General features: G+C 48.5%; 1 protein-coding gene across 5 annotated transcripts in view; it reads left to right on the top strand.

Annotated features, from left to right (window-relative positions):
* The first annotated feature begins 599 nt into the window (after positions 1-599).
* The window catches only part of C10H15orf39 (chromosome 10 C15orf39 homolog), a 38,213-nt gene continuing 13,705 nt past the window's right edge, over positions 600-25,107 (top strand). For 3 of the 5 annotated variants that reach the window (XM_005311603.5, XM_005311604.4, XM_065559603.1), the window contains exons 1-2: positions 5,433-5,842; positions 20,290-23,991. In XM_005311603.5, the coding sequence (XP_005311660.2) occupies positions 20,349-23,991 (3,643 nt within the window). In that variant the 5' untranslated portion in view covers positions 5,433-5,842; positions 20,290-20,348. Of the gene's footprint in view, positions 740-5,432; positions 5,843-17,080; positions 17,170-20,289; positions 23,992-25,107 lie in introns of those variants that run through there. The other 2 variants (XM_065559602.1, XM_065559601.1) reach the window with 2 other exon arrangements.

Here is a 25,107-nt window from a genome sequence, read left to right as displayed (position 1 = left end):
GTTGGTAATTTAGCTAGTGTCAGCCACTTTTCTTCTTTCCCTCACTTCTCCTCTTGGACCCCACGGGAAGTGGAGAGGGAATGGGGGAGCTAGAGAAATGAGACACTACTGAGTTTCTCTGCCTAGAACAGATATAACAATAGGTCTGAAAGAAGTGTGAACTGATCTCATTGAGTGTTAACTCAGAAGCCTGGTACTGGAATGGTGAATGCCAACATGGCTAATTTTTTCACTGCTGATTGTTTTAGGGTGGTCTACACATAGAAATTGCAGATTCAACTAAATCAGTTACTAAATCAATGTAATTAATCCCTTAATTTAAGGCCCTTAAATTAAGTAAATTACATCAATTTTAGCCACACCTAAACTGATTTAACAGTGTTCCCACATGGGGGTGACACCAGTTTAACACTAGTCTGTGTAACCAATCAGTTGCAATACACCTGTATTGTTGTACTCAGCCTATCCCTGGTTGAGCAAGGGTTGAACATGCAACAAACCATGACTCCTGCCCCCTCCTCCAATTTAAGGAAGAGCTACTGCTGCTGGTTAACTGCTAATGGCCTTCTTTTCTTTGTGCTTTGTCACTCTACAGGAGTAGAGCTCAACTCCTGCAGTATATAGGAGAGGAGGAGCCAGGAGGCAGCATATAAAAGAGAATGAGCTGACTAGTAGGCAGTTCTCCCTCAATGCTGTTCTAGACCTGACCTAGTAGCAGCTGTTGGAGCTTAAACAGAAGGTAGGTGAAATGAAGTAAGACCCTGGGGGTTTGTGGCAGTCTTATCATCTAGCAATGAAATGTTCTCCCATGACAATTCACCATCCACTCTTTAGTGTTCTATATGATGAGAAAGACACAGCATGGCTGAGTGGTAGCTGTGAGTTCTAATCCTGCCTTTCCACTGGCTTACTATGTGGTATTGGGAAAGTCAATTAACCTCTTAATGTCTCCTTCTGTAACACTGACAATACTTTCTGGAGTATAGTGAGGGTTAATTGTTGGTTAGCTAATGTTTGCACAGCCCTTTGAAGAGGTAAGGGCTAAATATCAATGGCAAGAAATGCACTTAGGGCCTGATGCTCCACAGCCTTGCACTTTGGGTAGTTAACTTTTTTTTGTGCAAAGTACATGTAAATAGATGGCATATCAGGGACACTGAGAGCACCATTAACTTCAATATGAGCTGTGTGCTCTCAACACTTCTGAAAAAATGGCCCTTGTCCTAATATATAATAATCTGCACAACTGTAAAAACGTTCTGGGGGGTGAGATTATTCTGAGCTCCCTCTTAATAAATATTGCAGGCTGCTTAGGACTTCAAAAGAAAAGTCCTAGATTTTATGGGTCTGCCCACTTAGGTCAGCTACAAGCCCTCAGTTTATTTAGGGCTCCCCCACAATGCCAGCACATGACCTCTTGGCTCCTAATAGGATGTTGCACCATTAGGCGAGGACAAGACCTTATCATGGACTGATGCAATGTCAGGAAGTAGCGTCACAGTGACGCAACTCTTTCCTCCCACTGGCTAAAGACAAAATAAGTAGTCTCATGTCTGGGAGTGTTTTTAAAACCCAAATATTTCCTTGGGGGTGGGGGAGAAGGGAGAATGATCTTTGGCCTCTATTTAGTTATCTTTCCATTTATAGCTCCGCTTGCGGGGCGGGAAGGATTGTTTTCCTGTGTGTAACTACATTGCTGTACTTATCAGAAATAAACTGCATTAGTTCCTGCTGTGGTGTAAACTCGTGCCCAGAAATCAATTTGGTGGGGTTGGACAGAGTGAAAGTGTGTGTTTGTTCTAATTGATCTCTTTCCAAAATCAACAAACTCTATACGCAGACCCGGAATAGCTGGATGTTTCTGTTAATATACGACATGAAATAGTTACACAAGAAGTAGGCTCCAGAGTCAACATGTGACTGAGATGAATAGCAAATAGATTTAAGAAATATATGATATATAATTTGAGTCAATCTGCTGACTCAGGAAGACACACTGTATGGGTCACATTCAGAGGGTTTTTTTTTTTGAGTGACAGTTTAGTTTCTCAGAAACTGATGCCCCTGCTTAGCCCACTTCCTGCTGATGTTCTAGGGCCATTCCTGTATGTGCCCCGAGATAAAAGTTAGTTAGCTCTACGGTGAGATCACTCTTCAAAAGAAAAACAATCCTAGCCCAACCCCAAACTCCACCAACTCTCACTAGCATGGAAGGGAGGTTTCCTCACTTCAGAGTGGTTTTACAACTTGTCTTCACTGCAGTATTTTGTTCCAGGTACAACTCAAGTGTTACCCTTCATCTGACCCCTGTCCACAACCACAAATCTCCAGCTGAAGTTAAATGGTGCTTTAAACCTTAGCTAGATACCTAGTCATTGGTGGGTTGAAGCTCTAATACTATTTGTAGTACTTGGGCAGGTGGGTCTAGGCCTACCTCCTTAAACCAGACCACAAATGATTTCTGGGGACAACAAATGGGGGGGCGGGGAACGGACCCGACTCATGGGAGTGAGGTCAAAGGTAAAAAATAAAGGGATCCAGAGGAGGACACTAAGCAGAGATCCCCCCCTGACAACACCCACTGCTCCTCAAAGGCGTCTAAGGTGTATATGGACACTGCTTGGAGACCTGACCAAACGAGAGAACGGAAATAAACCCTACAGTCACCAACCACTCCCCCATCCAGCTTCCTTCTCTGGGTATGATGGATGGCATCTTGGCCAGCACCAGGAGGAGGTTGTTGAGGTGGTCCTGTGACTTTGTGGAGCCATGGATTGGGTGTGTGTAGATCAGGAGATGTGGGGAGAAGTGCAGCAAGGATCTCAGTAAAAGGTTTTGGAGGAGCTGGAAGAGGGGCTGTAACCTAACGCATTCTACATAGACGTGCGCCAGGATCTACCTCTCATCACAAAAAGGACAGGAGTCAGAGGACTTCATGGACTGTGCCAGGTTACGTGCCCGTGCTCACAGCTCTGTGGAGGAGCCACCAACGAATATCCCCAGTGGGCTGTGGAATACAGGCTGGTCTGCTAGGTTCCTCACTATCCATAAATGGCAGAACCTGGCGTCAGGGCAGGACATAAGGGCAAGGAAATGGATGGTGTGAAACATGAGCATGCACAGATGTTTTCTGGGTGTGGTTTGGAGGTAGACCAGCTGGATATTGTGCAGCCAGCTCAGATGTTGTGCTGGGGGCCTCATGGGGCATGGGCCTGATGGCATGTTCCAGAGGGTGAGGGGTGGGTGGAGAGCACCCTCCTGCAGGACCTGTGTGAGGAAAGCATGAGAAGCATGAGTCCAGTCTGCCCTTGCCTTCTGGGTCACATGATGGGATGCACTGGCCAACTGCTGCAGGTCCACCCAGCCCCTCTGAGCATAGTTCAGAAGGCCTCAGTCTGGGGGTGCCAGTCAGGACCAACCTCCGGCACACCAAGGGTAACTCCGTCACTTGCACACGTAGATGGGGGTTGTGTAGCAGAGGTTTGGCATGGAGATCCTCGCCTTGGCAGTTGCTACGGACCTGGGTGCTGACACTAGCTTCCAGCTCCTGGGGAGGTCCCAGTCAAGAAGATCTCAGGGGAGATGTCTCAGGTGGAGATAAAAGAGCTGCTGGTCTCTGAGGCTGTCAAGGCTGCTTCCCCACTCTGAACTTTAGGGTACAAATGTGGGGGCCTGCATGAAAACTTCTAAGCTTAACTACCAGCTTAGATCTGGTCCGCTGCCACCATTCCCAAGTGGATTCCCTTCCCTGGGAAGCCTTGAGAAACTCTTCACCAACTCCTAGTGAATACAGATCCAACCCCCTTGGATATAAAAACAAGGAGAAAATCAATCAGGTTCTTAAAAAGAAGACTTTTAATTAAAGAAAAAAGGTAAAAATCATCTCTGTAAAATCAGTATGGAAAATAACTTTACAGGGTAATCAAACTTAAAGAGCTCAGAGGACCCCCCTCTAGCCTCAGGTTCAAAGTACAGCAAACAGAGATAAACACTCTAGTAAAAGGTACATTTACAAGTTGAGAAAACAAAGGAAAACTAACACGCCGTGCCTGGCTGTTTACTTACAAGTTTGAAATATGAGAGACTTGTTTAGAAAGATGTGGAGAACCTGGATTGATGTCTGGTCCCTCTCAGGCCTAGTCTTCACTTACCGGCTGGTCCGGCGGCACGCCATCAATGTTCTGGGATCAATCCCGGAAGTGCTCACAGTCGGCGCCGGTACTCCAGCTCGCCGAGAGGAGTACGTGGCGTCGACGGGGGGAGACTTCCGGCCGCATCTGGACCGCGGTAAGTTCGGACTAAGGTACTTCGAATTCAGCTACGTTATTAATGTAGCTGAATTTGCGTACCTTAGTCCGAAGTCTGGACTAAGTGGGGACCAGGCCTGAGTCCCAAGAGCGAACGAACTCCCAAAGAGCACAAACAAAAGCCTTCCCCCCCCCCCCCCCCCAAGATTTGAAAGTATCTTGTCCCCTTATTGGTCCTTTGGGTCAGGTGTCAGCCAGGTTACCTGAGCTTCTTAACCCTTTACAGGTAAAAGATTTTGGAGTCTCTGGCCAGGAGGGATTTTATAGTACTGTACATAGGAGAGCTGTTACCCTTCCCTTTATAGTTATGATAGAGGCGGTGGAGGAAGGCACATGCCTGCACACTCTACCTGCACTGTAGAGGAGTCTGTGCAGGATCTGAAGGTGGAAGGTGTAGACCTGGCTGTGGCTGCAGACGTGGCCCAGTCTGCTTTCCCCACAGGGGAGGCTCAGGACACCTGCAGAGACCCAGTGTAGCCCCCTGCAGAAAAATTCCTTCTGGAGGTGGGCCGGGGTGCATGGGGTGGGCTTGGCTGCTGAACCACTGCCCGAGCAAGGCCAGGACCAGCTCGTTGAGCACCAGCATCCTCCTCCGAAGGGAAAGACACCAAATCAGCCCCATCCCCCTCTGCAACCAGTCAGACACCTAGATTGATTCAATTCGCTGGGGAGGAATTAGTGGCAGAAGGGTACACACCCACATAGAGCAGTGGGCCCAGGCCCCACCAGAGGGCCCCAGGCTCCAGTGGGAGGTAGGCCGTCTCAATGCCACTCCACTGGAGTTGGCCAGGCTCATGGGCTGCTAATGCCATGGCTCTGCCTCGCTCATCAACTCATGCTGTGCAGCTGTGGCTTGAGCCTGGCCAGCTCCTTCAGCGCAGTGGCCGTCACGGTGAGCGGAGGCAAAGTCTCCATGTGGCCGCGAAACACTTTGCAAGTCTCTTCAATCCCACGCCCAGGTCACAATCTCAGCCCATGCAGGCTGCCCTCAAACTGAGTCCCGGCTCAGCTCCTGCCAGCACGTCTTTCCCTTTCAACTCCTCCCTCTTCTCCACCCTCTCCCTAGGGCCCCCCTTATCCTCCTACCCCTTTCCCCTTCCTCCCACTGACTAACTTCCTCTTCACATTCACAATGCAGCGGGTTCTCAGCTCTGGCCGGCAGCGGCTCCAAACCCGTTCCTGCGGTGGAGTGTTTTTCTTCCCCTCTTGATCCGGAGCAGCCCGGGAGGAAAAGCCTGTCAGGGCTGAATTTACAGCCCTGGATGCCTGCCTGGCCCGATCGCTCTCACGCGGACGGAGTAGAGCTGGGACCAGCGCTCCCTCGCTCGGAGGTGGATGCGGCGTGGCTGGGAGCGCACGGCGGGCTTTGGGAAGAGAGGTACCCAGACGTGGCTGCTGAGCGCCCGGCTTCACCGGCCTGCCCAGCGCAGACAGCCCCTTCCTCCGCCGGAGCCGCCCGCTGGCTCTGGACCATGCGCCCGGGGAGGGCCAGTTTACCTGCGGGGAGCAGCCGGTCCCGGCACCAGCAGCCACAGGTAAGCCCAGCCGCCCCCCACTCACAGCAGCCAGCCGGTTAAGTCAGGACAACGCGCTGGGGGCGAGGCGAGACATTTCAGTCTCTCGTTTGGCCATCCCTGGCTGTCCCCGTGCTCAGAGGAGAGGGGCACTGCCAGACCCGCAGCCTGCGACTGCCCCGTGAGCTGGGGGCAGAACAAGTCACTCTGCAAAATTGCTTCGTCTCTCCATTCCCCAGCACCCCCCTTAAAAAGCACCGCATAGTTTGTCGTGTGAGGCAGGGAGCGGAGAGGAACTGAAAGATCTGTTATTGCATCAGATTACTGGAGGCTGGGGGAATAGAAACTGGAGAGGTAAATGTGGTTCCTCCCTCTGTGTAGGAAACTCAGCATGGACTGTGCAGAGGCCTGGGTGGGGATCTGAGATGGAGAATTCCTGACCATCCCCCCCTTTCTTGGGTATTACCAAGGCTTTTAGCTAGTTGTTTAGTCTACTTGGTGGATTTGGGCTAATGCCAAAAATGTGCTTCATAGAATGATTCTATGATGTCTCTTGGCAAGTTCCTTCTTTTTCTTACAGTCTGGAACCATTTGTTTTTAAGAAAACTCTCCATTTTAAAAAAGAATCCTAATTTTTTATTTTAAAAAATGCCTTTTTTTCTGTCATCCTGAGGTGCCCCAGCATGTATGCAAGCACAACTTCTGGAGAGGAAGAGTTCTCAAATTACAATTTTCTGTGTATAGATTCTTCTATGGTCTGTTTAAACCCGATTCACTAGTGGTATTTATTGTTTCTCGTTTCCCTTCAATTTTATCACTCCTTAACAGTGATAAAATGACTGGACTGGAGCCTGGCCTGTGGCCATGAGAATAACTTTCAGCAACTGGCAATATAATCTTTTGTAAAAGGGGCTGGTTATAATCCGCCCCTCTGACACAAGGGTTATTCTCATGGCCACAGGCCAGGCTCCAGTCCAGTCATTTTATCACTGTTAAGGAGTGATAAAACTGAAGGGAAAGGAGAAACAATAAATACCACTAGTGAATCGGGTTTAAACAGACCATAGAAGAATCTATACACAGAAAATTGAAATTTGAGAACTCTTCCTCTCCAGAAGTTGTGCTTGCATACATGCTGGGGCACCTCAGGATGACAGAAAAAAAGGCATTTTTTAAAATAAAAAATTAATAGTGAGTTTTCCCCAAGCCCCTCCCCCCTTGACTGTACTGGGTTTTTATTAATTCCCACAGATTGTCTGTCTGTCTGTCTGTCTGTTTTCTTGTTAAGAGAATAATGTGTTCTTCAGGCTTCAGTTACAGCTTCTTACCCATTTATGGAGAGTTTAAGTTCCTGTGGTTTATGTACAATGTGTATGTTGGGCCAAATGCTGTTTTCAGCAATGTATTCAACTCTCTCATTTAAATCAACAGGCATTGATGAACAGATCTAAATAAGTACTGTAAGGTTTATTTTTATGGTAACTATAGTACTTGCATCAACAAAGGGGCTCAGTGGGCAGAACCTAGGAAATACCATTTGTGTGAATGTGTGTATTGAATAAATGCCATTTATTCAATAGTGCATGTGCACATGCATGAGCTTTCGGTTATGTCTTGGCTAAAGCTTTTCTTAATTCTTTAATAGATCATTAGAGCAAGTATAGTTAGACTTAAATATTTAGTGCTTTGTGTTGTGTCTGCCTTTAAGTGGCCACCAGTTCTAAAATGTATGTCTCGGCTTGTTATATCTTAAATTAAACTGGTACGTTTGAACCAGATCTGTGCATAAGACAGCACCTGCAAACAAATACCCTATCTTTATAGCTTATTTGCTACAAGCATTCAGATAGTACTATCTCTTTTTGGATACAAAGCACACTTGATTGTTCTCCTGCCTTATTGGACCAGCTCTACACTCAGGCATAGAGCATTCTTCCTTACTTATGATACTCTTCAAGTGCTCTTAGAAATAATTCTCCTATTTGCAATAAAAATGATGCACACCTGCAGGTAGGGATGGGAGTGAGTGAGTACACAACTTCTTAAACATTAAACATCAACTCGGAATAAGTGAATTTGGTTAAAGAGAAAACTTGGCTTTACTCTTCCTCACCATTTGAAAGATCCAATAGTGAGGTGCTTCTTCAGGAGAATAAGCTGTGCAATGTGAGTAAGGGCTTGAACTTTGACATCTTCCATACCTGATCCTGCCACTGACCTCAATGCTGGCTCGAACCCTAAGTCAAAGGCTGCTGGAGACAGGGCCGGCTCCAGGCACCAGCCTGGCAAGCAGATGCTTGGGGCGGCTGCTCCAGAGAGGGGCGGCACATCCAGGTATTTGGTGGCAATTCGGTTGGACGGTCCCTCATTCCCACTCAGAGCAAAGGACCTCCCGCCGAATTGCCTCTGCAGATCGTGATCATGGCTTTTTTTTTTTTTTTTTTTTTTTTGGCTGCTTGGGCGGCCAAAACCCTGGAGCCGGCCCTGGCTGGAGAGGTTATTGGAAGCTGATCTCCTTTGTAGGGGCCCAGGGTCTCTGAGATCATGAAACCAGCATTGCAACTGGACAGAAACTCTCATAATTGTAGGGCTAATTCCAGTAGCTTTTGGGCAACATTTTAAAACACTTACACTTTAAGACAGAAAAATCTGACTCTGCCTTCGCAAGCTGCTTGTTTCATATGATGTCAGTTTTGTTTTCACATGATAGCTACCACCAGTGTTATCCAAAATGGTGCCCACTGTCTTATAAAATGCATATTTGCAGGTTATAAATGGATCCAGGACCTGGCAACAGGATCAAGTACTTCCTACCTCTTTAGGCTGCCAGTTCAAATCCGGCCTGTGGTGCTGGCTAAAGCTGTTATCATCTAGTCACCAATGTGGGCTGTAGAGAGTTGTCTCAGCTGTCAGTCCAGCGCCATTTGCATGCATTAAAAGCAGCTTTTAACAGTGTATTCTCAGTGAGAAGAGCTTCTAGCAACAAGGTGCTTTTTGTCTCTTTGAAATAGCAGTGCTGAGCTGAGCAAAATGCTGGCCTGAAGAAGAGCTCTATGGAGCTCAAAAGCTTGTCTCTTTCACCAGCAGAAGTTGGTCCAGTAAAAGATATGGCCTCACCCACCTTGTCTCTCTCAAAATGGGTACAGACCTTTTGAGGCTGGAGTTCTCTCCCATTTCCCATCTTTTGGCATCCCTTCCTCTATCTTGCCATCCATGCCTTGTCCCTGCCCCAGAATCTTTTGTCCTTTCCTGTGTGCTTCATGGGACCCAACAGCACAGATGGAGCTTCAAAGGAGGCTCTGCAGTAGTTGGCAAAGCTGCTTATAAGGAATCCAGAACTGAGGAGGACCTGGCTGGGAGGGACTGAATACATCTCTTTTAATGGATGGTGAGAGACGAGGAATGAAAACGTAATTATGATTCACCTAATCCCCTGGCCAACTACTGATACCCTCATGGGAGCTGTATGCTATAGAGTGAGAGCAGATGCTTCATGGGGCTGCTAGAGGAGCATAAGTGTGATATGACTATAGGACTCCTGCCCTTAGATCTAGACAACTGGTGCGTGGACAGTAGTTTATAAAAGTGGCTAGAGATCGCTTGGCTTGTTGCTTACCTGTCTCTTTTGGATTGGCTGAGAGTTGGTGATTACCTCTTCATACCACATGGGGATAGGAGGAGAGAGGCTGAACTGAGAGACTTACACTTCTTGTTGTTGCTATATTGTTCCTGAGTTGTTGGGCATCTAATCATGTGGAGGAAAGGCAGGGCAGCTGTATTGTGTGGTGTGGCGGCCACGTGACGGCTTGGCCCCCGAGGGCTGAAATGATAGACACAGTTGTACTTGTTCTTAGCTGTCAAAACAAAAACAAATTTATGAAACCTCCTGAGCAGGCTCTGGGGATGGCAGCCCCGATAGACATGTGCTGGATGGTTTCATTTAATTCCTCTCATTTTGGGAGAAGGCGGTGGGGTGGGAACCTCACCCGTGCCCTTTTAAAAATCTCAGAAATGTGCTGGATAAAGCAGATCGTGACCAACCAGTTCCTGTTATAAATATGATTTTGTTCACATTTCCCCCCTTTAAAAAAAGAGAGCATTTCTCTTCTTCTCATTTCTCTCTCCCTCCCCCCACAAACACAGCTTCTGGGAAAAACCCATCTGAAAACAGGAATAAAACTATTTAATCCACCCACCTTTTTCCCCCAGTCATTATTTGTGAGAGGTTTCAAAATCGCTCACAAAGGACTCTGCACGTGTTGAAATTCATTCAGGCATTTCCCTTGCCTCCGCTTCCTACACGCAAAGGATGGTATGATGAGACAATAGCCTTTGTTTTTGTAGCTTTATCTGTGCCAGGTGCTTATCAGTCTGGTAACTCTTAAGACCACAAACTTATAAACCTTTCTCATTTAAGTAGTTCCGTCCAGTACTTGTATATGTAAGGCAGGATCTGGGCCTAAAGCTATAGTCCCAGTGGAGGCAGCTGAACTATATACAAGGAAAAGAAAAAGGATTTCTTCCCCGCCTCCCACCTCCAATAGCAGTGTGTTCATATATTACTTATTGTGCATGCAAACTGCTTTTAGCAACACTTAGCGCTTATTCATTTTTTTTCATCCTGGAGTGCTTTATTAATAATGGAAATTGACAAATAGCCTTAGCAATAGATTACAAAGTTCAAACACAGATTAAATATCAAATGGGCTGTTTATTTGGGATTTGTTCTTAAATGAAAAATATTTACCCACAATGCTATTCATGAATCTGGCCCAGAGTGGCATGGGATGGCAGGAATGATGAGACTAGAAAACCTAGCCTTTTCCCTCTAGTCCTCCTAACCCTCCTTGGGAGGGTGGGGAGGGAGAAACATCTCTCAGGCCTTGGCTACACTGGCAATTCACAGCGCTGCACTTGCTGCGCTCAGGGGTGTGAAAAAACGCCACCCCTGAGAGCAGCGAATGCAGCGCTGTAAAGTGCCAGTGTAATCAGCGCCTGCAGCGCTGCACGCTACTCCCCTCGGAGATAGGGTGACCAGACGTCCCGATTTTATCGGGACTGTCCCGATATTTCCTTGTTTGTCCCGCGTCCCGACCGATGTTGCTCCAGAGCTGTTCTCCCCCCCAAGCAGTGGGACTCGGGAGCAGCCGCTGCTGCAGCTCCCACTGCCGCAGGGGGAGGAAGCAGACGATGGCCAAGCTCGGCGGCTGCGGTTCTGGCGCCCAGGCTCGGGCCTGCTGCGGGGACCCAGCAGGGCGCACACTGTGCCCAGCCCCTGGCCAGTCATGTCTGGGCTGCTGCCCAGCTGGTGCAATCCTGCGGGAGGCCCCGGGGTGGAGGCATCGGCAGCCCTGTTTGTTCCCCTGCGGGACCTGAGCGGGACGGGGGGGCTGGGGCCTGCTGCCCCCACTCCGGGGCCGCCGCGGGATAGCACCAGCTGGGCAGCAGCCCAGATGCGACTGGCCAGGGGCTGGGCTGGGCGCAGCGTACACGCTGCTGGGTCCCCGCAGCAGGCCCGGGCGCCAGAGCCGCAGCCGCCGAGCTTGGCCATCGTCCGCTTCCTCCCCCCGCGGCAGTGGGAGCTGCAGCAGCGGCTGCTCCTGAGTCCCGCTGCCCGGGGGGGAGAACAGCCGCCGCCTGGCCCCGTGGGCCGCCCCCCTCCTCTCCCTACCGCCCGACTGAGTCCTGCCTGTACTCGGGGCCAGGCCGGATTCTCGCTCACCGTGGCCCCGCGCTTCCCTGCATCTCCTGGGCCTCCCTCCAGCGCTTGTGGAGGAAGGGTGTTTGGTTTTTTATTTTTTTTTTGCCCTCCCCCCGCGTCCCGATATTTGACTTGGGTGATCTGGTCATCCTACTCGGAGAGGTGGAGTACTTGCAGCGCTGCGAGAGAGCTCTTGCAGCGCTGCGAGAGAGCTCTTGCAGCGCTGCGAGAGAGCTCTTGCAGCGCTGCGAGAGAGCTCTCGCGGCGCTGGCGGCGTGACTACACTCGTGCTTCACAGCGCTGCCGCGGCAGCGCTGTGAATCCGCAAGTGTAGCCAAGGCCTCAGTTCAAGCTTCAAGAACATTGTTTCAGTGTCTCCTCATAATGAGTTAGACGCTGGTAGTTCAGTGACTGTTAACAACTGCCAAGTTTGCAACAGCCTTAAAGTAAATGTAATCAAATGGAAATACTGTAATAATTCAGTCTACCAAAAAAAGCCTGTATGCTAGAACACAAACTCATTAGGAATTGGGGAGAGGAAAAAAGTCCTTTGTGCATTTAAATTAATAAACTTACTGTTGCAATAATAACAGGAGTACTTGTGGCACCTTAGAAACTAACAAATTTATTAGAGCATAAGTTTCTAAGGTGCCACAAGTACTCCTGTTCTTTTTGCGGATACAGACTAACGCGGCTGCTACTCTGAAACCTGTTGCAATAATGTAGTATTTTGCACTTAATTTATTGTGAGGTTGGGGTTTGGTTTTTTTTTGGTTAAAGAAATTTGTTGTGCTTAGTCTGATCACTTCAAAAATAGTATTTAGCATTAGAATAGCTTAGGTTTTGACATTCATACGTCCATCAAGGAGAACGGGAGGCGGAAAAGGGTATGTTTTCCCTTCTGTTATAGTTTTCTGCAAGGCTGGGTTAATCACAGCAGCCAGTCTGTCTTCATTGTGAGGATTACATACGTGAGTTGGGCCCTGCCTGCTAAAATTACAGCAGTGTTGTCAGGATCTAACTGTGCCAAGAAATTTGCCTTTGGTGTGGTTTGGAGACGGTGTGATGGTCTTGCACTCGCTACAAAGTCGAATTGTGTTTGCTGCTTGGTTGCATAATTTTCTTTTTAATTAAAAAAGTTTGGAATTTCCAGAAAACTGAATTGTAGGAAAAACCCACAGGAACATCCAAAAATCTTGGGATCTGCACTCTCTATTCTTCTCCTCAATTTTCCAGACGGTGCATCATGATCATGTGAAAACGGGAAGGAAAGATAAATGGAATCTCTTTACGACCTCAGCTACAGAATTTGCTCCTGAGTGGTCACTATAGATGGATTTTAACATAAACTCCTCTTGAAACACCCTCTCTGTCCAGAACTCAGACACTCCAACTGAGTACATTCAGATCAGGGTCTGCATTTTGAAATTTGAGTCTCTTAACCACCACTTGGGCAACAAGATGGCATCCGATACTCACAAAGTCAGAAAAGCTGCTGTATCCTGTCAGACCTGCTTATGGTTCATTTTGCTAATCCATGAAGCAGTGGTGTCTAGTGGTTAGCGGGCATCACTTGGTTCTAATCCCAGCTCTGCCTAGTAACTGCATTGTGACTTTAGGCCACTCACTTCCTATTTCTCAATGACTCAGTTTCTCCACCAGCACACAAGGTCTGATAACAAGGGTGTTGTGAAGCTGAATTGGTGTTTGTAAAGACCTTGCAGTGGCAACATGTTATCTAACTGACATCTGACTTTATCAGTGTCTCCTCTCTCAGGGGCAGTAGAAGACTTCCGGGAGTGGGGGTGTGGAAGGTATCACAGGTCATCTGGCAGTCGGGTATTCTTTCGTTGAGGACTTTAGCACTGTAAACAGCCAGCATCATTAAGTTGGTGGGTGTTTTTTTTTTTTTTTTTTTTTTTTAATTAAAGGAGGTTAAAGGTAAATTGCCAAGGAGCCTCCTGATCACATTCTTACCCAATCCCCAAGTACCGGCTTCCAGTGAGAGCACCTCTGTAACCGAGGAGAAAGGTGAGGTAAACAAACCTGTCAGAAACAGGAAGGGTGAGGAGACGCCCACGTGACTCTGCTGTCAGAGTCACTCCATGTTACTATACTTGTGAACTACATAAGGGCAGGTGCATGAGTCTTCTTGCTGCAGTGCCATGTAAATGCCAGCCTGGCCTCTCTGGGAGGACTGCGATGACTGTAATCTGGGTGTCCCAGGCTGACCTGGTACTTCCCTAGATGGTCACCAGTCAGTTGTGAGTGGACCCCATCGCTGGATCTCAAGTGCTTCTAAGCCAGATGGGTCTGAGAGAGTCCTGTCACTGTTTGTAGCTCTGGGCCTATAAGGGGCACTCCTGGGCTCAGCCCCCCTGTCTGCCTCCTTAGGAGGGAGGATGGGCGACTCCAAAACCAGTGTCTGAGACCTCCTGAGTGTCCCACAGAACTTCAGCTGGGCTGTGGGCTCTCTGGGCTTCTCGTCCGACCCTTCAGGGATAATGTGGCAGGGAACGTAGGTGTAGCAATGGAATTTCTTAGCCACAATCTTCTTGCCTGTAAAAGCACTCAAAAGCTACAGATCTCTGAAAAGAACAATGCTCCTGAGCTGCCCCCTCCCCATGTCTGATCTCTCCCCTTCTGTGACTCTCAGGTTTGTCAGTGTTTCAGGCTGGGCAGAGTCTAGGGTTGCCAACTTTCTACTTTGCTGAAAACGGGCCTCGCCCCTGCTCTGACTCTTCTCCTCAAGGCTGCGCCCCTGCTCCACCTCTTCCCCCTCACTCAAGGCTCATTACTCTCCCTCATCCTCCCAGCTGGGCTTCCTCTGCTCCAGGGCTGGGACAGGAGCTGCAGCCTGATGTGGAGCCGGCTGCCTGCCTGCCCATGAGATGCAGGTAAGAGGCAGCCCTGACTGAGCAGGAGCTGGAACGGGTTGATGACCTGGTTCCCCCGCTCCCCCCACCTGTAACCGGACTCTTGGTGTCTGGTCAGTACATCTGACAGGTTCCCTTTTCGACCATACTTTCCAGTAGAAAACCAGATACCTGGCAACCCTAGAGAGTCCTGCTACCATGTGGCTCCCTGTGCTCAGAGCAGAGACTTGCTCTCAAATAAAGTCTCTGTCCCCTTGCCACATGCTCAGCTGGAAAACTCTAGCTGCCTCTCTCTCCACTTTCTCCTCACCTGTGGGCCCCTGTGCAGAAAATCCATTGTTCCCTTGGCGGTGGGCCAGCCATTCAGCCAATCAAAGTCAGTGGCTCCAAATCGCTCTGTGATGGCTTCTCAGTGATAGCCCGTCATGAGGTGTCAAGTACCTTTCCTGGGCAGTGCTGCTGTCTGGAACTCAGTACAATTGGCTGCCTGGGGCATAGAACACACAAAAGGAGTTCATAATCTGATACAGACGTGCGGGTCCGGCCTCAGACTAACAATCCCCTATTATTCTCCTGAGGAAGCGGGTGCTGCGCACAGCTTCCTAGTGAAAGGAAGAAACCGAACCGTAAAGCCCATGCTCATGCTGTGGCAGTTCCTGCTGCCTTTGCTATGAGAGAGAGGTTTTCTCACCCTCTTTCTTCCTCTTCCATCTTACCTCTCCCCCCCACCCCCAAACTCTTTTAGCTTTTAAGTCCTGTGGATTTGTGTCCTGCTCCAGGGTATGTGGGGGGTGAGAGGAGGGATAGTGATCATGTGCAATAGCTCCCAGCGTGGATGCTCTAGTCCAGTGGTTCCCAAACTGGGATTCGTGAATCCCTGGGGGTCTGTGAAATGTTACAGAGGGTTCTCGGGGTGGGGGGGTGGGGAAATTCCATAATGGCGGACAGAGCTGGTCCTAGGGACCGTGGGCAGCACTGGGCCACTGGACTTCCATGAGCTAAGCAGATCAAAGCAAGCATATCTCTCACACTGAGAAGATTTAAACTTCAAGACTCATTCTAAGAAATGGAAAGGGAGGTGGATATTTTTTGCTGTTTTTAAAATTAAATAGGCAGCTATTATTGTGGTTTTTTTTTTTTTTTTTAAATTATTATGAAGAACAAGTTTTTAAGCTTTGTTGTACTGTGCATTGTTTGCCTGGACTGCTCAAGACCTGAATGCTTGTGTAGGAGGAACTCTTTGAGTTGGCTTTTTAAATACCTTCATGATGTTTCACATCTGATACTCCTTGATGAAACATAGGAGCCTTGTCTTATAACAGGCTTATTCAAAGTGATACAAGCTACAAAAGTGAGGTATTGGAAGAGTGTTGCCATTTTCATAATGTAATAATACTGTAATGATTAATAAATAGTGTGTAATATGCATGTCATAAAAACAAATTTTATATTTCCCAGATCACTGCTTTTATAATTTATACTCGGATAAAGGAGAAAATCCCTGGAAATATTCATTTTTTAGGAGGGGGTTCGTGAGACTTGACACTTTAGTGAAAGGGGTTCACAGGTTGTTGAAGTTTGGGAACCACTGCTCTAGTTTGAAGTAAAAGTGAGTTTATTTTGGAATAAGTACTCCACTCATAAAGCAGACTATTTGGAATAAAATCACTTTTATTCTGGAATATCATGTTCAGAGGGGGGAATTATGCCAGAATAGCTCGGCTGGTCAATTTCTCCTGTGTAGACAAGACCTTTATTTCACCCCCCACTTTCTATTTCCTCCATGTTTCCCTCCCAGTCATGTTCTGCGAGCACTAGATCTTGCCAAGATCAGTATGGTCTTGACATTAAGTGGCATTTCCAGATGTCCTGCAGCCATTGCTATGATGGTCCTATAGCTCCCTCTGCTGGAATGATAACCCATTGTAACAAATGAATACATTGAGCCATATGAAAGGCACTAACTGACATTGCTGAACACTAACACAAGAAGCCCACAGGTTGGGGGATGGGGTGAGTAGGGTTACCATATCTAATAAATAAAAAAAGAGGACCCTCCACGGGCCCTGGCCCCGCCCATTTCCCCATCCCCATCCCTGCCCCGCCCCCTACTCCGCCCCTTCCCCGCCCTAACTCCGCCCCTCCTCCCTCCCACTCCCAGCCACGCGGAAAGGGCTGCCCGAGCGCTACCGGCTTCACGGTTTGCCGGGCAGCCCCCAGATCCTGCGCCCCCGGCCGGCGCCTCCCCAGCGCAGCTGGAGCCCGGGAGGGGAAGCGCCCAGCTGGGGGCGCAGGGTCTGGAGGCTGCCCGGCAAACTGTGAAGCCGGTAGTGCTTGGGTTCGGGCAGCCCCCATGCCTCCGGACCCTGCACCCCCAGCCGGGCACTTCCCCTCCCGGGCTCCGGCGGCGCAGGGTCCGGAGGCATGGGGGCTGCCCGAAGCCGGCAGCGCTGGGGCAGCTCGGCTCTTAAACAGAGCCGAAGAGTCAGGGGAGGAGCAGAGCCGCCATTTTCCCGGACATGTTCAGCTTTTTGGCAATTCCCCCCGGACGGGGGTTTGAGTGCCGAAAAGCCGGACATGTCCGGGAAAAAGAGGACATATGGTAACCCTAGGGGTGAGTGAGAGACAGTGTGTTGAGGGAGAGTGTGTGTGTCAGCATGCTGTCTCTTTGGTTGCTTCCAGTGGCTGTCTGAACTTAATCTGAGGCAGAAGCTGGTGCACAGACAGCTGGTGTCCTCCGGCACCCCATCTCAGCAGAGACCGGTACATGGGTGAGTGGAGGGGGACACCCCAACATCAGCCTCTGCCTCACTCCCTGGCTCTGCACAGCAGGAGGCTCTTCCCACTCCTCCCAGTAGCAGCCTGCCCTGCCTGCCTGCCGCTGTGGTCCTAGGGCCAGAGGGAGCAGGATTCTGTGTTAGTTTGATTCCCTCTGAGTTCTCCTGGGTCTGTGGGGAGAGGAGGCTGTGGGAGTTCTATCTCCTCCCCTGTAGTCCAGGCAGGAGTGTGTTTGCTGCTGGCATGCTCAGCTGGGCAGCAGCTATGTAAGCTCTCCATGTGGAGCAGTTTCAAAACTTCCTGGGGCTTTGAAAGGGGAGGAGCACATGCCTGTGTAGATGGATTCAAGGCAGTGGAGTTCAAAACAGTGAGCAGAGCAGTCACAATGGGCATTGTGGGATACCTCCTGGAGGCCAGTTACGGTGACATAAAGAACGCAGCATCTACACCACAGATTCTCAGACTGGGGGTCGGGACCCCTCAGGGGCTCGCGAGGTGATTACATGGGGGGTGCGAGCTGTCAACCTCCACCCCAAACCCCGCTTTGCCTCCAGCATTTATAATGGTGTTAAATATATTTAAAAGTGTTTTTAATTTATAAGGGGGGGGGGGGTTGCACTCAGAGGCTTGCTATGTGAAAGGGGTCACCAGTACAAAAGTTTGAGAGCCACTGGTCTACACTGACGCTTTGTTGATCTAATTTTGCTGCAAAAAGCTCTATGCCTCTTGTCGAGGTTGTTTTATTTTGGTGGCAAAACAGGAGCACTTTTGTTGGCAGGAGGAGCATTGTAGTGTGCACACCTCCACTGTTTTGTTGACAAAATTGTCTAGTGTAGACACAGCCTTAATTGAGTGTAGGGTCTTGGTTTGGTCTCAGCCAGCAAATCTTGATAGCACAATAACATTGTCAGCATCTCGGACACTAGCTCAAAATAAGAATTAAGACTGGTCATATTAAAGAATATCTGGTTTATAACATTTGGTTTAAAATGAGTATGGCAAACTTTAAGGTTAATTAACCCAATTACCTGTGCTACACTTAACTGAATTCTAGGAGTAATATATGCAAACGTACAAACACAATACAGTTGCATAATATAAATTATGGAGGATATAAAAAGTTTGGAGGATTAAAAAAGATTGGCCTAGAAATACTTTTGAGAACCCTTTAAATCATTAAAGGAAATGGCTCAACTATTCCCCCCACCCCCCAAAAGGTTAGATTGAATCATGGCTGAACCATCGCACGCTGCTATTGCATGTTTGGATTTAATGAAGAGTGATAGCAAATAACTTAACTCAGTTCAATTTTTATTTAAGACAATTGATCGGTACTGAATACGCACTGTGCAGACTACAGACAAAAAACATACGTTACCAATGTGAGAGTGGAGAAGTTTGTAGCTCACTTTGCTTCTAACTAACATCCCCAAATTCATTCCTTATATATTGGTTTAGGACAAAGAAAATTCCTTTGAGGAGGGAAAAGCTACTTTCCCATAATGTATCCTAGTGTTTCTTCTCTCTTCAGTATCTCAATTTACCTCAGTACTTGATGGATTTTTTTTTTATGGTATCTTAGTTTATATGATTAATAAGCGAAAGGAATTTCTAATCCAGTTTTTATTATTAACAGCTGTGGTAACAGGCTATTTCTAATGAGTTAAAAACATCTTTCAATGGATCATGTTTTCATAAATCACAGAAAACATCTGCAATAACAAATACATCTTATCAATCATAGAACTTAATTGTATTATAAGTAAGGCCCTACTTAATTTGCGATATTGTGGCTCCCACAATATTAGGCTTCCACCGCAATTTTGGTTTTAATTAGCTTACTTTGCACAGTCTACAATTTTGCATTCACTTGAGGTTTGCAAATCCCCCTTCCCTCCCCCAGTACAGTAGAATCCATTTATCCAAGCTGATAGCGGCTGGGGCTCAGGCTGTCAGTTGCAGCAAAATGTTGGGTTATCCAAAAACAAACACACACACACACCCCCTCCCATGGGCACATGCCTTTCCTTCATTTTGTCAATGAGGTTCAAGTTAACTACAGAGAACTTTTCAGTTGAATAGGTACAGAGACTAAATTATACAAATGCACAACATAAAAAGGATTGTAGTTAACATATAAAAGCACTATAGTGGATATTAAAACCCCTAATGCTGCCAAGCCTCACAAGTTTATCCAAGGTTTTACGATATTTGGTGTTTGCTCATAAAACCCCAGTTTTTGGAATCATGGGATTACATAAAAATCTCAGCTTTCATTTAAACAGTCTATAGTCCTCATGGTTGCAGAAAAAAGCATGAAAAAAATGACCCTTAAAGGTTTAAGAAGTAGAAGGCAAATAAACTTAAAATGTATTATCTACAAATCTCAGTATTATGTGGGGCCAGGCTGGACCATGATTTTTGAATGATTGGATTGGCAATACGGTGTAGGCATGAAAAATGTGATTGGCATTTAACAAAGGCCTGTATTACAGGATCTGTGGCTTCCATACTGACTGCAAAATCATCTTTCCAGATAAAGATTCTATAAGGTTACTACTTGTGAAGACTTTTGATTTATTGTGTATCATTTGCATTGGACTGCCATAAAAATTTTGAAAATTGTATGTGGTTTTAATAACAAAGCTATTGCCTACCAAAAAAAATTTAGAATGACTTATAGCAATTCCTCCAGCCAATGAGCAAAAACTGACCAATCAAAAGCAATGTCCATTGAATTTGAAATACTGGGATTATGCTGCATTGCTCTTGCAGTACCGGTAGTGATAAACACAAAGGATTTCAGTTTTAATTATCACCAAAATAATGCCACAAGCAGCACAAGTCTCACTGCCCCCAATTTCATGCTAGAACATCTCCATTTGGGAAGACCCCTTCGATGCATCTTTCCTTGGTATCGTGCCATGGTGTTGGCAGATGCATTGTGTATTTCTTATTAAACTAGCCTGCTGTCTTCATTTTACACCCCTGGTTCTCCCCAGTTGTTACCAATGAAAAATCACATGGCAAGACATTTTGCGTGGCAAGTTCTGTGTGACTTGGTTTTGGCCCCTTTTGCTTAAATCACTGTTTTCCTTTTTCTTCTCTTTCAGGCAAGTCAGAGTGAATCCCCTATTGTGCATCCAGGACACAAGGTGGAGAGTGACTTATAATGGCTGGGAAACGACACTTAGAGGACCTGGACCCTGTGGCCTACAACAAGTTACCTCGGCTGGAGACAGAGCCAAATTGTGTCCTCCCCACAGGCTTGTGTAAATCGAGCCCCTTGCCTAGTCATGGTTCTGAAAACCATTTCAGCTACAAGGGAACCTACTTTGCTTACCCGCTGCAAAGCCCTGATGGGCTCGAGTCTCTGACCCACTGGAGTCCAGCCGCATCTTACATGCAATATCCAGGTAATGCTGTCAGCCAGCACATGAGGACAGATGGTGCGCTGATGAACTGCCTGCTGTACGGACGAGAAGCTGAGAGCCTGGCGGTAAGACTACGGAGCTCCGGTGCTGACAAAGGGAAGGACAGCATGGTCCGAGACCACCTGGTTGTTCAGGAGAAGTGGGCAAATCATATGCAGCAGGCTCAGGGCCATGCTTTCCCAGTGCAAAAACCTGGGCTCCTAAACAAAACAGTTGCTCAGGCACCTACAGGCTATGCCACCTTGGCAGTGCCCAAGCCAGTTTATAGAAACCCTGTTTGCTATGTGGACCCCAGGGCTTCTATGTCCTTACAAACTCAGATGGAGAGCATGCAGAAGAGGCCGTTGGAAGTGGAATGGACTGTACCAACCCCAGTATCCTCAGGGCACCATATCCACGCAAAAGACCAGTCTTGTGGGACTGCTTTACCCAAGAGAGTCCATCACTCTGATCCCAGCTTCCTGCAGTTACACCAAGGCACAGGGGTTCCCACTAAAGAGATGGTAGCAGCCTCTGTAGGCTTTCCACCTTACCATGCAGCATTTGAGAAATACAGAGTACATCAAAGCACCTCCTTTCTTGAAGCAAACTACCCTGCTGTGTACAACAACCAGAAAAGGGTCAAAGATGTACATGGCAGCAGCTTATCCCAACATACATGGTCCAAGCTACAGCCTTCCGCTGCCAGCCCACTGGCCCATTCCCAAACAGCAGCCTATCGGGATAGATCTCCAGCCTGCTACTCGGTGTCTCACTACCCACTGACCTCACACAAGCAAACGTTTCTTTATCAGGAGGCCCCTCATGCTGAGGAACAGAATGGCACTCTGTCGACTTTGCCAACTGCAGGTGGCTACAAAGGAACCAACTTTCCAGGAAGTGGGGAATCTCGGCCCTTTTCTAGCACTTACCTGAGGCATCATTCCCCGAGAAGCTATTACGCCAGCCCTCTGGAGAGCTATGTGTATAGACCAACTGGTCCAATTCCAGTGGCCTCTCCAGCTTTGAAGCCTGGAGTTTCTTCTAGAGAACCTGAGCTCCAGCAGAATTCCAGCTGCAAAGTGGACTATCTGCAGCAGAACCCCAGTTTTGTTTTTGCACCTTCTGACATGGCTTTGTACAATGCCTCCTTAGCCAATACGGATGCTGGTCATGATCGGCACATTGATAGCAGAGTAGCTACTTCTCATGGGACTCAATCGGTGAGGGAGAACCCCAGAAGCAAAGAGGTGGCTAGCCAGCACAGTGCTTTCCAACTGATTGGTGCTCTAGATAGGCTATCCAACAGCTCCGAAAGGCTCGCTGAAGCACTACCTAGAGGAGAGCCAGGCTATGGCTTGGGCCTGTGTCAGACAGAACAACCCAGCCTGCATGGAAAGGAACAAGCCCACTCGGAGAGAAGATCCAGCTTATCCATGAAAGAGCCTATGCACAGAAACACAGGGATTCATGAAGCTCAGTTAGGAGCTCCCATTGTCATTACTGATAGTCCAGTTCCGTACTACCACAAAAAAGGAGAAGCCCCCAAGGTCAAAGGCAGGCTTGTTTCCTCACCCCAGGTCATTTCTTCTGAGGAGGGACTGAAAAGCCTGAGAGATGCAGATTCTACTCCCTCCTCCCCGCCTATGCCAGTTATCAACAATGTCTTTAGCCTGGCACCTTACCGGGACTACATAGAAGGGTCCAAAGGGTCGGCAGGGATTCCCTTCTCAAAAGATCATCAAGAGGAAGAGTCCCCCTTCCGAAACAGTCTGTCAAGTGGAGACTGTAAGGCTGTCTCAGAACCACCTTCTGCCAAGGATTCATCAGAAAAGCCTATTGGGAAAGAAGCAACCCAGGCCCTAAAAGCAGAGATGGAGATGGAGATGGATGAAAACCTCAGTGTGATACAGCAGGATGGAAGCTGTAACAGCAGGATTTGTGAGATCTACAAGCCAAAGATTCTGCCACGCAGACTGCCAGCAAGAAGTGAGCCACAGAACGGCAGCATCAGTGCTCCAGCTGCCACTGGGAACCGGGAACTTGCTCAAAATGATGTAGTGCTAGACCTCAGCTTGAAAAAAGAGCTAGTGAAGGCCAATGATCCTCTGAGCCCAGCTGGACAGATCGAGGTGACTCCTAAAGGAGGATGTTGTGAGGAGGCGGCGAAAGAGGGACCACTCAAAAAGCAGAGGGTGTTCAAGAGTTCCAAGACCCAGGCCTTGCCTTTGTCAGTGGAAAATAGCTCTGGGGACAAGAGCAACTTCCAGAGCTCGACAGCCTTCATGTTCAAAAAATTCAAAATCTCGAAATCTATCCCGACACGAGCAGTGCCCCCAGTACAGGCCAACAGCCCCACAGCACCCACGCAGGGCCCCCCGGCAGCCTCCCAGGCCAATAGTCCCCTGGCACCCAAGCAGGGTCCCCCAGCAGCCCCTCAGGCCAACAGCCCCCTGACAGTGATGCAGGGTCCCCTGGCAGCCACCCAAGGCAACAGATCCCCAGCACCCACCCAGGGCCCCCCAGCAGTGTCGCAGAGCCCCCCAGCAGTGTCGCAGGGCCCTCCAGGACCCGTCCAGGCCAACAGTCCCCCGGCAGTGATGCAGGGCCCTTCAGCACCCGTCCAGGCCAACAGCCCCCCGGCAGCGACGCAGGGCCCCCCAGCAGCCACCCAGGCCAACATCCAACCCTTGCAGATGACGTGCCTTTATCTGAAACTTCCTGACATTTCAAAGTCTCTGTCCCCCAGTGCCCCAGAGGCCTCCCCAGCACTGGGCGAGGCCAACGTCTCGCTGCCCAGCAACTGTGAATCCCCTGCCCAGCAGACTTCATCCAGCCAGTATTTCACTGCATTGCACATATCTCTCTGCAACAGGATTTCATATTTTGTGTCCGGAACATCTCCGGAGCTCCTTAAGCAGTGGCTGAGGAGGGTGGAGCTGGACGGAGAGCAGAAAGAGAGCTCGAAATCTCCCCTCAAACCCAAGAATGGTTCCCGGATCCTGGAAGCTCAGAAAGCCTCCAAAGGCAAGGAGATCTGGCTGGGTTTCCAGGATATCAGCATGCTCCTCAGCAAGCTGTTGTCTCAGTTGGAGACCTTCATGTTCACTCGCAAGTGCCCCTTCCCACATGTGGTTCGAGCAGGTGCCATCTTCATCCCCATTCATGTGGTGAAGGAGAAACTGTTCCCCAAGCTTTCTGGAGCATCTGTGGACCACGTGCTGCAGGAGCACAAGGTGGAGCTGCGCCCCACCACCCTGTCTGAGGAGAAGCTTTTGAGGGACTTAGAGCTTAAGTGCTGCACTTCCAGGATGCTGAAGCTGCTCGCCCTGAAACAGCTGCCTGACATCTACCCAGACCTTCTGAATCTCCACTGGCATGACTGTGTCAAGCACTATCTTGGTAAGTGGTGCTAAATCTCCAGTAAGCCCTTTCCCACCCCTTAGATTGTTCTGCCAATGGGACATTTTCCATATGTTAGTAGCTCTCCAAGAGAGGGGTCAGCTGTACATGTCCAGTAATGGGCATTTTATTGTGTAGCTGAAAGTCTAATGTGCTCAAAAGAACATTGATCCTGTCTCTCTCCTACATTCCCTTTCCCATCACTGCTAACTAGCTGATCAAGGTCAATTGACGTACCCTCCTTTCCAAGCAGCCTGCCTCCCCCTCCATCTGACTCATCCAGTGGTGTTGGATCACTGGCCGGTGTTTGATCATTTCCGGAGGAATGCATTATGTTACAGTCTGACAGTTCCTGAATTGCAAAAGCTCCCACTTGGCCAACACATCCGGTGCGGGTGGATTAGAATGGAGAACAGTTTCTGTTGATGCCGGGATAAGTTGGAACTGTGGGAGAAGAAATAAGGAAATGCAGCTTTCTGGGAGAGATACAAGGCTCTTTATAGAAGCTGGCCTAAATGTTGTTGTGGCTCTGTAACGCCCAGGCTTTCCAAAATGACAAGTGACTTCGTGTGCCACCATTTTGTGGTACCTACCTTGGCACGCCATAAAGGGGAATTGACCTTTAGAGGGCACTTTCTGAAAATCGGGTCTCAGGGTGGGTACTCAAAAAGAAAAAGGCACCCAGAATCATTAGTCACTCTCGAAAGCCTTCACCTCGGTCTGCAGTGGACGACTTGCAGCTGTGATTAAGTGTTCCTTGTGTGGGCTTGCAAAGTACCTAGCTGTATATGTTACTGTAAAAATCCAGCTACTCTCTGGGTCCGGGAGGCCTCCCAGAGGCTAATGCAAGGGTGCATTGCATAACCTCTTGGCACCAGACTCTTGTGGCCTAGCCTGTTGGCAGGGGTGAAACTCATGTCGGGAATTCATAACTGGTGGGAGTGACGTCAGGAAACAATTGTTCTGTACTGAGCTGCCTGGGTTGCAGTGTTCCATTGTATACAGTGGGATGTGCAATGCATCTGAGACAGAGCACTGCACTCTGCTATTGGGTGCTCTCTGAAGCACGGAGTGGCTAGTCTAATGCCATTTTGTGTTCCTTAAGGAGACCAAAGA

This window comes from Chrysemys picta, chromosome 10 (genome assembly GCF_011386835.1).
Source record: "Chrysemys picta bellii isolate R12L10 chromosome 10, ASM1138683v2, whole genome shotgun sequence".
In the NCBI taxonomy this organism is placed as follows: Eukaryota; Metazoa; Chordata; order Testudines; family Emydidae; genus Chrysemys; species Chrysemys picta.
This window is presented reverse-complemented; position numbering and strand designations above follow the sequence as displayed.